This window comes from Battus philenor, unplaced genomic scaffold (assembly GCF_028537555.1).
Source record: "Battus philenor isolate CCGP_79_NKW_IND1 unplaced genomic scaffold, ilBatPhil1.0.hap1 SCAF_1, whole genome shotgun sequence".
Classification (NCBI taxonomy): domain Eukaryota; kingdom Metazoa; phylum Arthropoda; class Insecta; order Lepidoptera; family Papilionidae; genus Battus; species Battus philenor.
The window spans coordinates 3,814,931-3,836,435 of record NW_027181661.1 but is presented as its reverse complement, the minus strand read 5'-3'; the positions used below and the strand labels follow the sequence as shown (position 1 = coordinate 3,836,435).

At 31.5% G+C, this 21,505-nt stretch overlaps 2 protein-coding genes across 2 annotated transcripts; one reads left to right on the top strand and one right to left on the bottom strand.

Moving 5' to 3' along the window:
• Positions 1 to 3,021: 3,021 nt before the first annotated feature.
• On the bottom strand, positions 3,022 to 6,963 carry LOC137919203 (transmembrane protein 208). The gene is made up of 4 exons (XM_068762205.1): positions 6,787 to 6,963; positions 5,303 to 5,461; positions 5,013 to 5,152; positions 3,022 to 4,269 (listed from the first exon to the last, which is right to left on the bottom strand). The coding sequence occupies exons 1-4, from the start codon at positions 6,793 to 6,795 to the stop codon at positions 4,050 to 4,052; spliced, it is 528 nt and encodes a 175-aa protein (XP_068618306.1). The 5' UTR covers positions 6,796 to 6,963; the 3' UTR covers positions 3,022 to 4,049.
• Positions 6,964 to 8,145: 1,182 nt separating this feature from the next.
• Positions 8,146 to 17,986, top strand: LOC137933321 (palmitoyltransferase ZDHHC3). The gene is made up of 6 exons (XM_068777238.1): positions 8,146 to 8,349; positions 10,041 to 10,199; positions 10,988 to 11,179; positions 12,600 to 12,821; positions 14,609 to 14,821; positions 17,161 to 17,986. The coding sequence occupies exons 2-6, from the start codon at positions 10,059 to 10,061 to the stop codon at positions 17,317 to 17,319; spliced, it is 927 nt and encodes a 308-aa protein (XP_068633339.1). The 5' UTR covers positions 8,146 to 8,349; positions 10,041 to 10,058; the 3' UTR covers positions 17,320 to 17,986.
• The last annotated feature ends 3,519 nt before the right edge of the window (positions 17,987 to 21,505 follow it).

Here is a 21,505-nt window from a genome sequence, read left to right as displayed (position 1 = left end):
AGATATAACATTAAATTTTATAGAACCTGTAAATATACATCAAAACACCGCGGATAAGCTACACCGATATTTTAAAAAGATCTACACCGTGATACATTTAGTCTTAATTACTATGACTTATACAGCTCCCGGAACAAAGCGCACATGATATAATCGCACGTGGTCAAGAACTTTTTACATTTGAAATTGCTTCCACGGGAATTACAATTGCATTTTCTGTGTTATATTACCGAAATATTTCAAAAATTATTTATCTACATTTTCTTTCTTTTCCAATCGATCCGAATATTACCAATTGTACTTACATGTTGCTGGTAATTTTCTATGTTTATAGATTCTACTTGGTTGAGTTAGGTTAATTATTGAGATACCGTAACAAATATACGAGATTACAAATTACTTTCCAAACTGTCTCCACGCGATTTTGTATGCAGCGAGTGTATGGGCGCCGGCGGCTAGGAAGCTGCTGGTACGCAGGCAGTTGAACGCGGTCCAGAGGACCTTCGTTTAGAAGATCGCGAGGACCCACAGGACCGCACCCCTGAACTGGGCCATTATTCTGGCCGGGCTGTTTCCTTTGGACCTTCGGGTCAATGAAGCAGCCTATTTATTTGAAATAAAACGTGGCTACTCTCGGCATGTGGTAGGGGACAGAGACCTGGAGTTGCCGGTTAGCTACCTGAGACTTCCACACCCGTCTGGTCAGTATGGTATTGAATATTCCTGCTTGGAAGAAGGTGAGGTGGCTGCTCGACTTGCCACCGCTTGCCGATCTGGTAATTTATACCGACAGCAACCGCATTGAGGATAAGGTGGGTGTGGCGTTCTGCGTTATGTGGGATGCCGCACAGCTGCACAGCAAAAAGCTCAAGTTGGGCAGCTTCTGCCATGTACACCAGGTAGAGCTTGGCAATAGCGGAAGCCACAGGGTGCGCGGCCAGCGGGCCGGCGCAGTCATGCGCCATACTCAGCGACTCACGATCCGCAAGATTGCAAGATCGGACACCCTACATCCCTTAGCAGTAAGAGTAAAAGAGAATGTTATGAAGGCGAGAGAGAATGGAATGTTAGTTTGTACTGGGTGAAAGCGCACGCGATGGCGGACTAACTGGCCCAGGACGCGGCCCTGAAGAGTAAAAGACGACCGGAGTACGAGGAATGCCCCATCTCATTCGTCAAGTAACAGCTTAGGCTGGGAACGCCTATACTTTCGGATACAGCGGAGAAGCTGTAGGGGATTGTTAACACAGCCAAATTATGGTTGACCAGTCTTGTAATTGTGAGAACTCACTCTTGGTTCCATTATTCTCTAGGTAACAAACGCAGGGGTTGCCCACTATAGGTGGAGAGGCCGAGAAATAAGGTTTGCGATTCCAGCGCGCTTTTACTCGGAAGATTAGTAGCTATTTACCCAAATTCAACAAAAAGGTTTTTTTTTTTAAATAAAATTGGGTTAACGTGCAATTTTTCCACGTAAAGGTATTACCAATATTTTTACGAAAATGTTCACGCGCGGTTATTTCACGGCGATTTATTACCGATAACTGACTTAACAGTACATTAATCTTTATTTAACATCGATTATGTTACGAATTTGAATACATGGCAAAATCACGGATTAAAGGGATTTGGGACAACATTCATATAACATCAATAATAAATCGTAAATATGCATTGATTAAACTAATTATATCTAAACATTACTGAATTTGGATTTCATGAAAACAGCTGTAATGATTATATTATATTACGAATTTTTATAGAAATTCAAAGTTCAATATTTAACAAGGAAAAATAGTTTATTATTAAAATAGAAATCATCAGGAATATTTTCCGTAAAATAACATTTACAAGTGAAGAAAACCGAGCCTTAAACTAGCAACATTTAGAAACCAACATTTACAGCAAATAGGAGTAAAACCGTAAAGAATTGTATCTGGTCTTATTGACCTATGCAGGTGGGAATTCTCGAAGATATCGACAGAGTAAAAAATAAAATAAAAATTATGTGCATCAAATAATAAAACCATATATACAATATACTTATACATTGTCACTACATAACAACTTGACATTTTATTAAAACAAATATTCAATTCCTGTACAAATAAAAAACTACCACAAAAATAGAGAAATAAAGAAGAAACGAAATAATACAAGTCACAAATTTGTTGTATTTCATAATAATCATTATAACTATGCGATTGAATTGTGTTAATAAAAATACCTAAATTAACTAAAATGCATTCACTATTTAAAATCGATTAAAAATGTAAAGGATTTAACAAGGAGCTTAAATTATTTCTTGTCCTGAACAAACAACACGTAATTAAAAAAAATGATTGGTTATAAGATTACTTGTTCACTCAATTACATGCATAGTCTTTTTACTGTTTAGAGATTAAGAGTAAAAAACATATAATATATTGTAAAGGTACGATAAACAAGGAGGAAAGGATATTAAAAAGGCTATGTTATGCTCTTAGTGCTAAAAATAAACATAAGTATAAAACATATTTGTATACTGCAAATGATATTATGACTTTAAATAGATTTTTATAAAATTTAATACATGTAATGTTCAACAATGACCCTATATAATTATTGATTAGTTTTTGTTTTCATTAAAATTTAAATAATTATTATAAAGTTTCAAACATTAACAAGCAAACAGTAACATGTTAAATGGTAAACAATATTGGTTTTTTAAATAATTAAAAGTATTAAAATAAAAATAAATTACAAATCAATTTCATTGTCATTAGCAAATGGACATATAAAAATATTCGATGTTAAAATCATTTAAATGCATTAATTTATTACAACCTAATTCAACAAAATTTTAATACAAAAAATTTTAGATAAAACAATCAATAATGTTCACATTTTTTGGAAAAACTTAGTTTTTATCAATAAATAGAATAGTATTGAGATAGAACACGAAAGATTTCACTAGAAATATTTACCCAAAAAAGGTTTTTACTGAAATATGTAAAAATATTAACATGATAAATAATTACTATAGAATTATAATTTATGTATATACAGACATCCCATCAATCAACATAAAAATCTGGCAATGATCTATGTTATTTCCTATTTAAAAATTTTAGACATAATATAAAGTCAAAAAAATATTATTACATGATTAAAAAAAAATTAAGACCATTGTTGTTACAAAGGGTCACATGTACATAACAAAAAATAATGATGTGAGTGTGTGATATCATAAAGCATGTGCATATAATTCTTTTATTGTTTTGAATGGAATTAATTTTAAAACATGTGACATTTAATTTCGACTTGAAGTTGATTTACGGGAATCCTGTATAAGCCTGAACATTTTAAAGTGAATTGCCTAAAGTGGCATTTACGTTATTATAAAAACTTTTAAAAATATTTAGAGACCGATAACCATAAAATTAAATATACATACACATTCATATTGTAAAAACCGTGTATATATTGTTATTCATTAATATTTGATATTGACTTCATACACAATTTTGTTAGTTTGTATTCAGCTAAAAAAAATATAATAAATATAAATATAGAGTTGAAAATTAATTATAATAACCAATAATATTTGTTGCCATTAAAATTAAAGTCAATATTAAGAACATTAGTGTATTATAAGTTTGAAGTGTTCAAAGTTAGGATATTTTTGGAAGTGATCATTAGAAATTATGCATAGACTCGGTGATAGGACTCAGTTCAAGTAGTAGGACAAGGATCATAGGGGCATTATTTTGAAACGACATTATTTTTATTTAGATATGCTATACAACGACACATGAAATGTTTATGGTAAAACATTATAAGTTGGTTAAATAAGTATCAGTGACCAACATTAAAATTAATTACGTGAATAAATTTTGAACAATTATAAAATTAATTAAAACAGCTCTATATTAAAAGGTAGAGTTGAGAAAGATAATTTAAATGTGTATGTGTGTACTCAGTGTGAGTACTAGTGACTACGTTTTTTTTTAATAAATTAATTATCAATAGAACTAGCCATTGTAATATTTGTAAACCTGAGTAATATCTTACTGAAAACGTTTCATTTTCCTCTCCATCTTCTTACGCTTTTTCTCATCTTGTTCGGTATCCTCAGGTGCTTCTTGGAAGAACCAAGGTCCCAACAGGTTGGTCCAAAGGAGCCAAAAAGCCCTCACCGGAATTACGAGCAACACCAGCCAGAAGTAGTTAGACACCAGAGCCAAAAGATGAGTAATTGATGAAAGTATTACAACATCTTTTATGTGCCTGTAAGAGCAGAAACAATTAATACAAAAATGTGATTTATAGGAAAAAGATTCTAAAGCAATTTCTAAATTATTAAGAAATATTACTATTTATATACATGATCACACTTTATTTATAAATTACTAGGAAAATAAAAGTCTCCATTTCCCTTTTGGAAATAAAAATGTGGTGATGACTTTGATCTGAGAGGTGACCATTTACAGTTTATAAGAAGGCTCGAGGTAACCTAAATATCATTGGAGACCCCAAATAGCGGGGGCCATTAAGAAAAAATATCATTGGAGAGAGTTATGGTCGGTGTTTCGCTACGAGGTTAAATCAGAAATAAGAAGTTCTGCAGAAGAACCAAGGTTGCCACAAGAACTAACGTCCTTTGAGGCCGAAAGATTCTCATGTGGCGACCAATAGGTGTAGCGACACCTTGTGGTCGCCAAGAAGCGCAAGACTGGTCATCGCAGCATTCTTTGGGAGAGGCCTATGCCCTGTAGTGGATGTCTATTAACTGACATAATAAAAGGCATTTATTTATCTTTAACTAACAAAAACATATTGGTAATGGCGACAACCTTTTACCTATTGAAGCTTCATAAATTAAATATCTGTCCATTCCATTTTTAAAAAAAGACTAGACAATATACTTACATAAAAATTTTACTTTACTATGTGAGACTTTACAAAATATTCTTTTCAACATAACAAAATTCATTATTTCGCTATAAATAAAACCATACTAGTGAACTTACTCCCCCATTCCACCTTCCATATTAAGGTCGAGACCATGGTCAATCAGTTGGAAAGTTTCCGAAGAATACCGAGGTCGGCTGATGAACCGCATCAATTGGTAGCAAGTGATATAAATCACCATAATCAGTATATTCATAACCTGTTAAAACGAATTCACAAAATAGAGTGTATATTTACCTAATGTGTTTAATTTTTAATAAATTTGAATATCAAATTAATATGAAGTGAACTAACAAAACCATACTACTAAAGGTATTTAATTTTGGCATTTCATAATTTAGTTACTTACCATGATGAATGTAGACATGTGCTCATAGAAGAATATGAAGAAGAATATATTATAGAATGCTCCTGCACCCAGTGACATGTTACGATAGAATAACACTGTGGCGGTGTTTTCAGCCATTATCTGTTTAGAACCCTTTGTGGGGGTTTTTCCTTTATGTGGCTGCAAGGAAATTTAGTAGTTTAACTACCTCATACAATGTTTAATAGCATAAATAAATTAGATAAAAATAAAGTGTCCTATAATATTTGAATGTGGAATAGAAGTGGTCTTCCCCATAATTGTTACTATTATAAATTATTATTTTTCTAGAGAAATATTTGTTTCCATTGGCATGTCTTTTAAACATGAAAACCCTATCAAAATGAAGATTAAACAACGAAAACTGTAGTTCAAGTAACGATAATGTATGAGATATTTAGAAGTCACCATAGCAATCTCACTTCAAAGATAGAAAACCATTCAATAATAATACTATGCCTACCATCAGGTAGACCATACATCTAGGGTGCATGCAAATGTTTTTTTTAACTAACTTACACTACTACCTAAGTGGAATTTAAAGTTTTCACATTAGTAAGGGGGCAGTGTTTAGCATAAAAGACTCTTATAACAGGGCCAAGCTCAAGAGCTCCCTGTGGAGCCTTGAGCTTTACTCTGTTATCCTATTGGTGCCACTACATGCTTCTCTACATTTTCACCAGATTGGGAGGGCACTGCACTCAATAATTTCTAAAGTGGAAGCCTCTGAGGCCCTTAAGCCTAGCCAGGCTTGAAGGCCTCCAGAAAAGGACCTTGGCTTGACTTGTTGGTAATACTCATTTAGCATTCCATATCAGGGCCTGCAAAAGCCAAATCTCAACATGCTTTGTTCCTATTAGGTAGCTAATACCCTCGCATTGGCGCTGGAAGAAGAAGGGGCGTAATAAACTTCTGCAATGCTTTTATAATGAATGAAGGATATATACTCAGACTCAGAATTCATTGTGCTTTAGGCAGCCATCTATTAAACATTATAACTTAATTTGATTGCCAATATTTTATGGACCATATGTTACATATTTTTTCATATTTAGCATTAAATTTTATAGCTTTTTCAGCATTTTGGAATGAATAAACATCATGAAGATCATCATCCAGTATTCATAAGCTAATATGATGAACACAACATGACCTGAATGTCAAGTATACATGGTAAAGAAGATAAGATTTTTTGCCGCATGCGTTACATACAACAATGTGACGTGATTATATCTATATATACTATAACATTGAAAATCTGACGCCTAAGCTATAACAGACAAGCTGACCTGCTGGGAGAATTTGAAAGAATCATCTCAGAAATCTATGTCCACTTTTGAACTTAGAAATACAGTTTTATTTCAAATGCCTATTTTTATATAAATATTAAATAAATATCATATATAATCAATGTTCTGCTATCTTAAGTGTATTAAATTTATAAATATAAGGCATTTTATACTTACAGGAGGCATGTTTAACGTCTTCTAAACTATCACTTCAATTAATTCTGAGATAAAAAATATTTAAAAATTTAATGACTATATTTATTAACTTTTTATATTGTAAAAAAATACATAACGTGTCACAAATTGGTCAATATTGATTTTCTTATATAGAGCGAAAATATATTACATCTTTAAAGAACATGACATTTCATTTTTACGTCACGTAATTATTAATGGATGTGGCAAATCGTTCGGAAAATATAAATTAATTTAAAGGGACCTAAAATTTTAGATAAGCAGGAGTGCTATATTCGGCCTTTAAGTCTAAATGCGATACCTATACTGCCTTCTATGATAGTAATTGATACAGCTTTAGCGCAGCTATCGATCAATAACTGTATTCGCCGGACACAGTTAATATAGCGCTTATTCAACCACCCTTTCCAAGGTAAGGGGAAGGGACAGATCATGTATTTTATGTATTTTATGTGGATGGTAACATAAATTTTATTTTTATCTGAATATCGTTTAAATAAATGACAGGTTAATCTTAAATAATTTGTTTAATTTAATCCTTACATATTCATTATTTAAATTACTGTCAGTTGTTGGGTGTAATCTTAACATGGAAACAATGATCCTAAATTAATAATAAAATTTAGGGTCATTGTTTCCATGTTAAGGTCCATGGGATAATTTTTATAGGTTGATTTATTAATTATTACAGTTTTGTAATTAAGAGGCAGTATTAATTTTATGAGTTTGAGTATAACGTTTTTATAATATTTGGTTCAAAATAAGAATCTCAATATAAAAAAAACTGTTTAGTGAACTGATGCAGGGAGGAGGGGGTATTAATTTTTTATGCAATGAAAAGACATCAGCAGAACTTTTCTCGGCAGATGTAAATAATAGATGTAAACGTAGATTAACTGTTTGTCCTCAAGTAAACGCATCCTCGTTACTTCGTTGTAATACTACAATATACGTATGATTAACAAATGAGATAGGTTCATTTATAGTATTACTTAATATTCTACTTTTTAGTTAGCCCTATATTATTAGAAATAAATTCATCTCAATAACTACAGTATAGTAATAATTCAACAAAATTATTTGCATTTTATTATCTAATAACTAGAAAAAAGTTTTCATAATTATAAGTATTTTAATTTTTTTAATTATTTGAATTTCACCTAGTTAATGAAGAATATTAAATAAGTTTAATTAAAATATAAATTGAATTATATTATTGGTTGCTTTTAAAACATGTCGATGTTTCAATTCTGACACCTCAAAAGCGATTCTCTCGATGCGAGAAACGGAAACGGTTCGAATGCGTCACTAAAGAAATTTAGTTGTAGAGAGTGAGAGAGCTATTTCGTATGGCTTTATTGATTTTGAATGAATTAAGTCAGAAATGAACACTGTGTAAAACATTATTGAGCATATCGCTTATTTAATTGATTAAGCATATCTTTTAGCAATAAGTTATGTTAATATGAAACTTGTAAAACGATTTATTTCGACGCAACCCTGACCCTCACATTAAGTTGACTTCGTTTTAAAAGAATTCCTCAGGTGGGTTTATAGTTAGTATTAAACTAAAATTAATATTCATTTTAATAAGTTACAATGACAATAAAAATAAATGCGCTGGCGTTAAAAACACTTGTTTATTTATTTAATCAGCAATTTTTAGAAAGATTGATTAAATGAATTATATTAATTGGCTTAAGGTTTACAATAAATATGCCGCGAATTGGATTTAAATCATCATCAATATCTCTTGATTTAGTAAAAAGACAATTTATACTATTGAAGTTTGCACTTTAAGCATAACTGCTTTTGGTGGGAACTATTATTGAATTCCAATTACGTTCACTCATAATCTATCGTGAAAAATTATAGAAATTTTCTGTAGGTTATGTTTTTTATCATGTAAGAACTCCCGCCTCTGTACATGTCATGTATTTTAAACAATTATCAAAGCATATTCTCCAGTCTGTAGAAGGTATTTTCTTGTGGCCCTTATTAAATTCAGTGGAGTTGGTTAATTCTAGCAAGTTATAAGAAGTCATTTATTGATTGTGGAGTGGGGCTGGAAGACTGATGAATAGAGAGACAGTTTTCCTTTCATAATGACACTTGTTTGAAACTTTATAAACCCTAATTCAATCTAGAGAAAGTGTTGAATTTCCGTAAATATCAATAGCCTAAATAGTATTTTTTCTTTATTAACAGCAGTCAAAAGTCTCGCCTCTTCTTCCTTCTAACTTAATTTACTTCACTTAAACAAGTAAAGAAAATGTAAGAATCATTGCTTCAAAATGTTCCAACAAATGTTTTTAGGGCATTTAATGTCTGATAACAATTAAAAAATTATGTGATATTTAAATTAGGAATAAATATGTTTTTAATAATTAATGTATCATATATAAATAACAACTACTACTAAATTCTAAATACTAATACTTTCTTTTGTAAAATATTCTAAGTGGCCAGATATAAATCTTTATTACATGAATTGTTTTTTATGATAAATGCATATACTGGGACAAATAAATGCTGCCATAGAAGAGTAATATTCAATTATTAAAATTTATAATAGCACTCCTTAAATTGTTATGTTATACTTTTTTAAAATACTATATGTGTATATTACTAGCTAATATGCTAATTGTTTAAAAAATATTTTTTTAATCATATGTGTTTGATTCACTAATAAACCTTTTTTTTTTCTTTATGATAAGCTAGTTATTTTTTGTTTCACTAGCTTATATTATTTAATGGCAAAAGCGATTGTTATGATTTATTCTGTGTATACTTTTCTTTGCCTAGTTTCTTCTTTATATCAAAGTGCAATGCATATATATTGTATTAACTTGTCTACATTTAAATAATTATTTACTAAGTTTATTTATAAAACTTTAGTTCACTTATACTTCACTGCTAACTTTATCACCCTTGTTATAGTGATAGCGCATAGCTGTGGCATTTATTTATATCCAATAGATAGAAGAGGCCAGCAAAATTTTGATTCAAAAAACTAAATGTACAAAAATAAATTTCATTCAAACAGCCATTTCTTTAAAACCATACTTTACTTTTCTCCAGACATTTTTATAAAAATATTTGAGGTTTTATGGACATACTGTTGCATGTGTATGCTAAATATATTTAATCCTTTTTAACATTTGCCTTTATTATCAAAAATACATTTGTTTTCAATAATAATTCCATATGTATCTTTAATAACATTATTCTTTTAGGTAAAAAGAAAGTGCTAAATGATACGTGAATTTTATGATAGTTCCGATGAAGATGAAATGGATAATCAATATCAGATAGACCCAGAATGCTTAGTGCTTACTCGGCCAGACAAAGATATGCACAATCGATGCTGTGGTGGAAAAGCATGGTGTATAAAAGTGAGTATCTTTATGTAGCACCCTCAATACTCCTTACATATATAATGAAGTGTACAGAATGTAGTTTTTATATCAAAAAAGTGTGAATGACTTTAATAACATCATTACAATCAGATTGTATTAATTACTTTTTACTTTAATAATAGTAGCCACTGGACTAAGTAATTAAATATAAAATGGTGTGTGGTGTGTCCTCCGTGTTCTCTTGAATGCAATTTTTTTTAAATACATAATCCCACACTGCACCATGTCTACACTAATCAAAATATCATCTTACCGTATCAGTAAGTACATCAAACACCCTTCCACATCCAAGGCTCTAACCGAGGGATTTGCTAAGAAGGATATACCAATTTAAAATTTAATATAAGTGAGTTGTTATTATGTGTTTATGATTTATTAGTCATTGTTATAGTCACGATCGACTGATTTCCACAACTAAGTGACATTGAGCTCAGTTTGTGTTGGAGTTGGCCTTAATGTAGCCAACCAAACTTCTCCAGGAATCACAGTAGACTCTTGATGCCACTGGAGATTTTGGGGAGGCACCTCCTTGAACCAAGGTTGATAGCCTTGTAAGATGCTACCTTTGTACTCTGGAGGAGTATCTGCACAGAAGACTGGCTATAACATCTAGAATGTATAGATGTTTGTTAAAAAGACCAAGATTGGTATATCAGAAGAACATAACTTATCTTTGCTAAATTATCCCTTTAAAGTTAACAATTTAATCTTATATACTGCACTACATTCTTATACATATTGCAATACTGTAAATATTGTTTCAGGACATATGTGGTATAATTTGTGCAGTTCTAACATGGCTTCTGATACTGTATGCTGAGTTTGTAGTCATGATGGTGATGCTTTTGCCAGGGCTATCGACATACCCTTTCTATAGCTATGTGAACATAATAGTGTTCCAAGCGTTAGCTTTCTTAGCTTTTGCATCACACCTTCGGACAATGTTTACTGACCCTGTAAGTAATTATACATAAATTTATTAATTTTTTATTTATAAATATTTGCACTTTAATGTTGTGCTTTGGAATGTAGACAGGCTGATTGGTTATAAGTGTAAAAGTTTTAAAGAGGTGATTGTATAGATCATATGTCAGTAAAAAGCTTTAAAGCTTCTTCAATTATTTTAAGTCACTCAATATAAAGTGATGATTCTGAATCAATATTCATTAATTTTTATTACACTGATACTTCTGGCAGTACAAAATCTACAGGGACTTTAGAAAAAGCTCTCTTGCTATTTTATCATTATGTTAGTTATTTTTTTCTTAAATTATTATTCTTTGGATAGAGTGTGAGAATGTATAGTAGATTAATTAATACCAAATGCGCTATACATACATGCATTGCTTTAAAGCTTTTTCACCTTTTTTATTAACTATGTCAGTGAATTTATTTTATATTTAAACTATTAGTGATTAATTTACAATCACACTATCTTGTGTAAACAATTTCACCTCTGCTATAATTAATTATATTTTTATCTTTTCTATATAAGGCCACTGCTAAAGTAAATAAGGTCAGAGTTTATCATTGGCCATTTTATAATAATATTATTGATCAAGACTTTAATTACTTTCAAATAAATATTAATAGACACATAAAATGCCATATAAAAAGAAAGATTAGCAGACTACATTGTAGTGATAATTATAGTGATGTACCTTATATACATTGTAAGATCACTTTAAATGTTTAATTACAATGTCTCTGTCGAAAACTGCATGCCTGGATGACGTGCCAAATTAATAGTACCATCATAGCAAAGTTTAAATACTGATTACATTATCAAAAAAGAAAGAGCTATACCGAATGAGAATGAACTTTGTGAAAATCCACCACCTTCATCTTGAATATATCACAGAGATAGTCTCTTCTGATGTTGAACAAATATCAGATAATGATGTTGATAAAAAATATACCATAAATTAATTTTCAGACATTTGAAGTTGTTTATTAAGAAGTCTTTTCTTTTTGCTGCAATTTTTTTAAGCATTTTAAAGTAAATTTTTACTCGTAGTTTTGTATTTAAGCGATTTTAGTGAACTACTTTAAGGCGCTAGTCTTTCTATAAAACTTATCCACCACGTAAAAGATCTTACAGTATATAAGAGGAATCCTTGTGAAAATGTCTTTAATATAAGCGAATAGACGCTTAGCAAGGTCTAGTTTTCCCAAAAGATTATCACAATAATTGATCTTAGGCTGCCCGTATCCAGCGATTTCTCGCGACCTTCACTTTGTCGTCGGTCAACCTATTGAACCAGTGGTCGTCATTCGAAAGAACCTTTCGGCCCCTATTGTCATTGGTTGTACGAGTGTGACGATCAAGAACATATTTATTTATATACTAATTGTTTATTTATCTTTATATCATAGGGTGCAGTACCTAAAGGTAATGCAACAAAGGAAATGATTAAGCAAATGACTTTTCGTGAGGGTCAAGTCATCTTTAAGTGCACAAAATGCTGCAGCATAAAACCTGAGCGCGCTCACCATTGCTCGGTTTGCCAACGGTGCATCAGGAAGATGGATCATCACTGCCCATGGGTGAACAACTGCGTGGGAGAGAACAATCAGAAATATTTTGTGCTGTTTACTGTGAGTTTTTTTATTCGTGCATTCTCTTCACAATACATCGCTTGTAGTCACTACACTGATTGTGGTTAACCCGCAGAAGGAAAAAAAAATGATTTAATATTTTAAGAACTTGCTTGCGATAAGACCTAAGAGGCTTCAATATAACATCTTTATGCAACACCACTAGCGAACTCATCACGCTATACTCCCCTTTTCTCCTCCAAGACCGGAAAGAGACGTCCTAAAAACGTCTTTAGTGACCCCATCTCAGGGTATCCACTCATCACGTCATATCCTCCTCAGTCACTCGCAACACTGCAAGCGCAGACCTCTCATCAACAACAACTCTACCCATGACTTATCACACTCGAACACGAGTACGATACCAGCCAAGCAGCATACAGTTCACAAACCGCTTCGAGTTCGTCTCTGCCTCCGGCACAGCGAGGGTCATCCGAGGTAGGACCCGTATCCGGTCTTTAATCACCGAGTACTCCTCGCTGTTGCACTTTCATGCAAACGTCTTCGTTCAACTGGCGAAATCAGGCTAGTTTCATTTTATTAAGTTTGTGAACTCAGTTCCGATGAAGCTGCAAAAGTCTCTGGGCTAGCAGAATTGACATCAACAGATTTCTTAACCTTACTAACTACTTAACCTAACACTGCTAGATTACGATCACTGGTAAAAGTCTTATATTAGGGAGGTTTCAAATATGTTAATACTTTACTACTGCTGTATATAAGACAGACGTAATTTCAGAAAATTTTATCTCATTAGTTAGTGATAATGTTTCAAGATGCGTTTACATGAATCTATCATTTGCATACAACACGTTCCCTTGCTCTAATTGCAACGATTTTTTATTTTTACAATTTTAGTTTACAAGTTAGATGGTACAACATTAACATAGACAAACACAAAAATCTTTAGTTCCTCGTAAAAATATGGCTTTCATTGATAAAAGACGTGCACAAAATTTTAATTAAATATTTGTACAATAAAATAGATTTTCCTATAAATCTGTAAGATACCAAAAAAGAAAATGATAAAAATAATAATAAGGCTAAAGATACAGTAAATAAACAAAACAAACATCACATAGTCAAGAGTTTTAATGGTATTTTGATTGTTCCTATTGTACAGTAGTTCTTGAAGTGTCTATGTACTGATATGTATTAAAAATTGTGATATGATATGTTTTTTTCTTTGGTTCCTATTTATGTGACATGTGTTTCTCGGACAAAGATGGCGAGTACAAACCAGCAACAGATTGGGACAAGTATTCATTTTACTAATATTACCAATGTATGGCAAGTGATCTTTACTGTTTATTTTATTACTATCTACCTATGATCATTTTCTTTGATCTCTTGTGCATTTCATGGGAAGAATGACAGAAGTACACAATTTGAGAAAAAAAAATTGCCACATATTGAGCTTCTGTATGGCATCATACAACTTAAAGCTATACGAAGGAAGTTAACGCAACTTAATCTGAAAAGAGCCCACAATAAATATCAATATATTTTATACAGTAATAGACAGACTACCAAGCTTTGTTATTTAACCTTTAATACTATAACAGGATTTTTTTAAAATAAACTTCTTATACTTATTATATGATAATTCAGAGACATTACACACTAAATGTAATATCATGTACAGTATTAGCCACAGTTACTAAATTTATGAAGCCTAAAGAAAGGTACAACAAGCTTATCTCTATTTCTTCAAACAAGTAATCAGGAGAATGAATTATAACAATAATATGACTTAAAAGTTTGTTAAGAGAATTCTTTTTTTTTAGTTCTACATAGCAGCCATCTCGATCCATTCACTGACTCTGTCTGTATACCAATTTGTGACCTGCATCAGACATGAGTGGCGGGACTGCAGTACCTACTCTCCACCTGCGACGGTTGTCCTTCTCCTCTTCCTGATTGCTGAAGCTCTACTGTTCGCCATTTTCACCGCCGTCATGCTCGGAACGCAGTTGCACGCTATATGGAACGACGAGACCGTAAGCTAAAAGATTCTTTAACTATATATAATTTGTAACTACAATTCATCTATTAAAAATTCAATTAGATTAGGTTTTTATTAAATAGAAAAAAATAGCACTAAAACTAATGCGATGGAAGCTATAAACTGCATATAGTTCTTTTGCGTTAATAATGACGCGAATCATTGTCCGTGTGCCAAGCACCCCGTAACAAATCTGATTGTTGGACGTAAATGTTGCGTCGAAAAATATGTTTTCAAAAGATCTTCATGTCATTCTGCTTTAATAATTAGAAACGATTTGATTGGTTACGGGGCTTGAATAGTTCAACAGACAATAAGTCTCTCCATTATTAACGCAAACGAACTATATATGTACATATAATTCAATGACGTAGTGTAGTAAAAATCTTTATTACGTATGCTTTATTAAAATTGCGGCCTATTCATACATTTAAATTTTGTTTTATAATAAATAACATGACTGTTGTATAAAATATGTCTGATTTGTAATGATAATTTGGTCGATGGTTCGATTTCTACAACATCTATGTTAAATGTTTTGGCTTCAGTACGTCCCTGTTAATATTTTACGTGAGGCCGAAAGCCGAACCACCTGAGCTAGGCTGATGGCCGCGTTCCACGTGGAGCGAAGGCCGAATCCTCACACCCGCACTAAAGCGGAGAGCATCGTCGTCGTGGAGGACCGAGTCGAAAACCGAGTCCAGCGTACTGCGAAGCCGGGAACCATCCAGTATATACTTACAGCCTGCAACATACCTGAAGGGCACGCTAGTTACGTGCCTGAAAGGGTACATAATTGTCCAATTTTAAATTGTTTTCATTTTATATAAAATGTATGTCTCTTCAGATATATTTGATGTGAAAACTTTCTTTTTGTCGTAAATAGCGATGAGAACTATCACCGAAAGGATGCAAATTAACTACTATAGTGCATTTGCGTTAAGAAAATAGACACTCATCCTTGTCACTCAGTTACCCCACTCCATTAATTACACCTGTGCTTCCAAATATGTTTTCGTTAGCGTACCCATTAAAATTCTGAGTACTCCTCCTCTGATAGCTCTATACCTATTTTTTAAAATATATTTGGTTTCTCTTATCTATTGTTATTCATTACTTAGTATTGTATACAGAAACTAGTGACCTATAGAGTTATTGAAAGATTTCTATTATAAATTTATTTACTTTTTATTGTTCATCAACACAGAATATACAAACAAATTAGTTGATTTGGGCAAAAGATAAAGTACAAACGGCGGTGTTATCGCTGTATTTCTAGACTACCATTGTACTTTAAGAAAAAATTATTGCGGTTTCAACGATGGACAATGTTTGTCATGGATAACTGTCAAGAATTATTTCAATTTTAAAAATATTTAGAAGACAACCTGTGTTTGAATTTCTAAGCCTCCGAATTGCCGTTAACCCTTAATGTGATTTTTTATATTCTCGGAAAATATGCGTATCTCAGATTTGGAATCGCTGAAAAAGTCAAGCTGGAAATCCGTATTCACATTGAACACATAAAGCAGGCTTAACTTTTTTGAAAAGAGTGAATACTTGGTTAAGGAGAAGTGGTTTCGCTAAGTTATGACGATGTATCACTATTTTCTTAACGCGAATGCGCTGAAGTGGTTAAAATTGGTGGGAAGAGAAATCAGGCAAACAATCTTTTAGCACGAAATTGTCAGCGTTTTTAAAAAACAATTCATACCCAACGTTCCGTCAATTCATATGCGCGGGAAGTTTGTATGAATTTGGATCCTTTCATATTTTCACGTAACATCTTGCATGCTGTTGGTATGAAAATTTTATGTTCTAAATGTTTTCTGTTCGTTTATGTCCACCTTTCATTAGAAAGCTTTTAAGATTATGTGTTGATGTGTAAGTAGGTACCTCTTTTATGGCTACATATGTTGTAAATTTTGTTGTCTCTTTTCATTTTAGAACGTAATTTTCCGAGCGCGAACTGTGCGGTAATATTCTGGTTCCAAATTCAAAATACTAATGCAATTTTTTTGTTTTAAATTTGCGAACGTTAATGTAGCTAACATAGTAAATATATATATATATATATATATATATATATATATATATATATATATATATATGCACAAGATACATTTACTTAATTTCGAGATGGATTTACGGTAATGATTCTCCTTCATTCTAGAAGAGTTGGTTTACATTCTCGCGCACGGATTATCGATTTAAAATATATTATTTTAATAGATAAAGTTATGACTGAAAATTTGATGTTGTAAAAAATACGCTGAAGCGATGTTAATGTTTTTAAATAGAAAGATTTAGTGTTGATAGTATATTTAATTGCAGGGCATCGAACAACTGAAGAAAGAACAGGCGAGGTGGGTCCGAAAATCGAGATGGAAGAGCATCCAGTCGGTATTCGGTCGGTTTTCGATATTGTGGTTCTCTCCTTTTACCCAGCCATCGCCGAAAACGAAACTGGAGAGCTATCTGTACAGTGTGTAGATTGTATGATAGAAGGTTCAACGAAGGCGCCGTAAGATTTTGTGCAAGCGATGACTTCATCCGTAAGTCGTCTTATATTTTTAAACGAGATGTTAATCAATTCACGCTTAGGACCAGATCACTTATATCAACTGTAATCGAAGCAATATTTATTATAAATTTTTCGTCTTGTTAAATTTGTGTCGTATTAGTTGTTCGCTTTAAGAATGCATGTTAGAACAATATTGGACTGATTCACAAATTTTAGATTTTAATATTAATACCAAACGTTCGCATTTATAGGTTCTGTCTCCATTCATGTTCCCCATTATATTTTATGTGGTGCAATAATTTGATGTAACGTATACTCTTGTTATATATTTATTTTAGAATATATGTCGCACCGAACAATTAGAATAATTGTTAAATTATACATATGATAACGTCTAGCTTAAAGGCATCTGGTTAGCTGCTATAGCACGATGACGTGTATATTAGCTTTATGTGGTGACTTCGTTTTAAATTGAATTAATACGAATTTTTGGTACTTACTTATGAACGCAACCGTAACTGCTAAAAATTATGAGACAAAACATAACATAAAATAACTTATTTAAAAAAAAAACTTAAAAAACCTTACAGCTGCGGTAGTATTAATATGTAGGTACCGATGTTAAGTCGTTAAAGTAGCAAAAGCTTGAACGACTGTAAGAATTTGTTTGTTGTAAGTGACATGTTGTGAATTCATTGCATTAGCTAACCTCGTGTGCTTACAGTATAACAATAGAAAACACCATATTTACAGTAGTGCCTTATATACAAGGTCTTTAGACGACAACAAATAATAATGGCCTTAAATCTCCTTTATCTGACTTCTCACTCTACAATGTTAGTGATGCGTGTTGTGTAAAAGTTAACGATTTTTAATTGACGTTTAGTTTTTTTTCGATACTTATTTGAGCTGCGATATTTACAGTATGAATCTGTTTTTATGACCTATTTAATCGATAAGCGATATCTTATGATTTAAATTTAAGGAATATAAAAATATCATTTTTTTAAAAGATATATGATCAGTGACAAAGGTATGACAGACATAAGGTCTAATAAAAAAGTTGAAACAATACTCTTGTTATAAATTAATTCACAAAGCGTCAATACTTTGATAAAACTATCGTGAACCGAGCAAGCTAGAAATTTAGATAATTATTTTGGGAACACTAACGGGGAAGAAACATTTATTTTTAAATTTCATCACATTTTAATTTTAATAAATATTTTGGTTCAGTAGCATTACATCCTGTAAAAGGTATGCTTGCTAACCGCTTGATTAAAATTAATTCCTAATTAATTTAAAGACACTTATTTCTACGTTAATTCAAAATGATTAGTATTCTATATGGTGTAAGCTTAAATTATATATGAACAACTGTATACTAAATTATTACATTTAGTGTACACAATGTATCGGGGCACAAATATCGTATATTGGATAGGGAAATAACGGTGTGATTTAAGGTACGTTCAATACGGGGAAGGACATTTATTTATTAACTATGAGCATTGTTGGAAAAAAAATGGACGTGTAATACTATAATATAATAATTTAATTTATAAAGTATTATTAAATTATTAAAATTTAAACAAATCATTATTTGATAACTTTTTATATCTGTTTGGAAGCGGCCTGCTTTTACGTGTTTCTCCGACGATTACAATACTTAACAAGGTCGTCTGTCCTTGTAGACGGCCGCTATAAGTTTCGCGCTATGATGCCTGCCCGGTGCCACTTCAACCAATCAGCCGGATTATGTTAGTTACTGTCGTTTTCGTTTCAAAAATTATAAGTAGATTATCATTGACATGACCTTTTTGTTTTTAAAAAAAAAGATCTATACAGAATTTGAGATAAATCATTTATTTACGTCATCTATAAAAATAAACATTAATTAATTACAAGTGTATGTTAACGAAGACATTCGATGTAGCTCATTGAATTGGTAAGTTAAAGTAATAGTGGAAGGAATATAATAGCGATGAAAAAAGATGGCTGCTAGAACCTTAAAGTTCTAGATTGTTAAACAATAGACGTCGGCTGAAATGATGTTGAATTATCAGTGTCCATTTTTTTTTCAAACACTCGTCTTATTTGTGCCTCTAACGTATATGGGATCATTTGTTTTTGTTCGTAAAGAGTTGTCACTCGTCTGTATATCTGTTATTATTTGACTTGACATTTATTATTATTTGGTTACGTGTTAAATACAAGCTCTTAAATAGTGGTTGTTTATAAATTATTTATTTACGTTCGTATAGTACGTATAGATGTTGGCTATGATTCTGCTAAATGTATTATTCGCTTGCAATGCTGCAGGGAATTGAATAATGTATGCATAAAGGCTATATAATTTAATTGGATATTCATTATAGCTCTCGCAATACGGGATCCGGTTCTAAAGCGAGGAAGATATTTTGTTTTAAAATGATAACAAGCAGATATTAAAAAAAGTAAAATAAAAAAATGCAAAGTATAACGAAGAAAGACATTGAATAATGTTAAAAACTGATTTTAATACATAGTTTTAAAAATAATTCACTTGACATACTTTTTGGTTGAAGTAATTCGTTTAAGTGATTTCAGAAAATTATACATTTAAAAGATAATTTTCTTTAATTATATTCTTGTAACAAAACAGCAATAAAAAACAGAATACGTCAATTATTATAATTGACTTTGTAAATAATTAAGATAGAAGGAAGTCTGTAAATATTGATCAGGCGTAATAGGACTAGTTCCACGGAGAAAGTGATATATAATAAATGATATATAAAAATCAAATATTTCGTTTTAGTTTCTTCTTATCATTTTAAAACATCTTTAATGATGAGATAACCAATTCATTTATTCTAAAAGCGTTGTACGAGGGCCCGAATTACTATATTCACATCATTCTAAAAATCACAACTAGGCAACATAATACTGTAGTGTTACCGAAACTGCTATACCGCGCCTTAGGGGAGGCGAGGTGGGGGTCGAAGAAAAAATGTCTATATTCAGATTTGGCCGCATGCATATATATGCATATGTACAGGGCGGAACAGCGGTTTTGGTAGCATTGAAGCTAGGGTTAGCTTGAATTTATTTTTAATTAGCATGCGATATTGAGTTATATTAAACCTGTAATGTGTGGCCACGTGCAGTATTTGGTATGTGTAATGAACGTTTGTGCTTGTGTTATTTATTTGATTAAACGTACTGGTTTACAATGTCTATTTGTTATTGTTTTGATTTAATTATGATAATTTTGATGGTTTTTGACATTATAGTATTAAATTTTTGTATGTTTGGTTTTGGTTTTACTATTACTAAAATTTTGTTGTGCATAGCTGTCGCTTTTGTTTGCTACAATTGATTTTTTTATGTTTTAAACGCTTTAAATTAGTGAATGTATAGCTTATTTGTTCAGCAACAGGCTTTAAAGCTATTACATGTAATTCCAAGTACTCTGAATATAGTGATCAATATTTATATATTTTTTTCTTTTGGACTGCGACTGGCTAATAACTTTTAAAAAGAAGTAATTCGAATTTTGAAAACGTTTTTTTTATACGTTACAATTCAAATATTTATTTATTATTTTTTGATAGTATGTACCGTATATGCAGCGATTGAGCTATCTATTCACATTTTTAACGCTTTTTCACCTTTATATTCGCCGCAGAGCAATCAATCAATATCAAAAAACTGATTTAAAACAAAGCAAAGATGTGTGTACATGTATCTGTCGTTTAATTGTTCTTTGCGCTAGCTTTTAGCATTATTTACAATTTAACTATTGCATTGGTGTATCGCATGTAAATATATCCGTAAAATCTAGTAACAAAAGAATGATTACAAAACAAAAATATCACCTGCATACGCCTTAAAAAAACTAGGCTTGTCTAAACGCATTATTTAATTTCTTTATAATTATTGAAGCCCTCTATAATTCTATGATCCGCTTGTGCGTATAGAAGTGCGATTGAAAGAGCGCTATATTAACTGTGTGCGGCGAATAAAGATTTTGCAATTTGAAATATTTGTTTATATTATTCGAGTGACGACTTTTTACATGTATCGTAACATTTATCATTGCGAAACATTACACTCCGTTACTGATAAGTATTAAGTTAGTTTTGGGACCGTAGAAAATATTCTGAGACCATT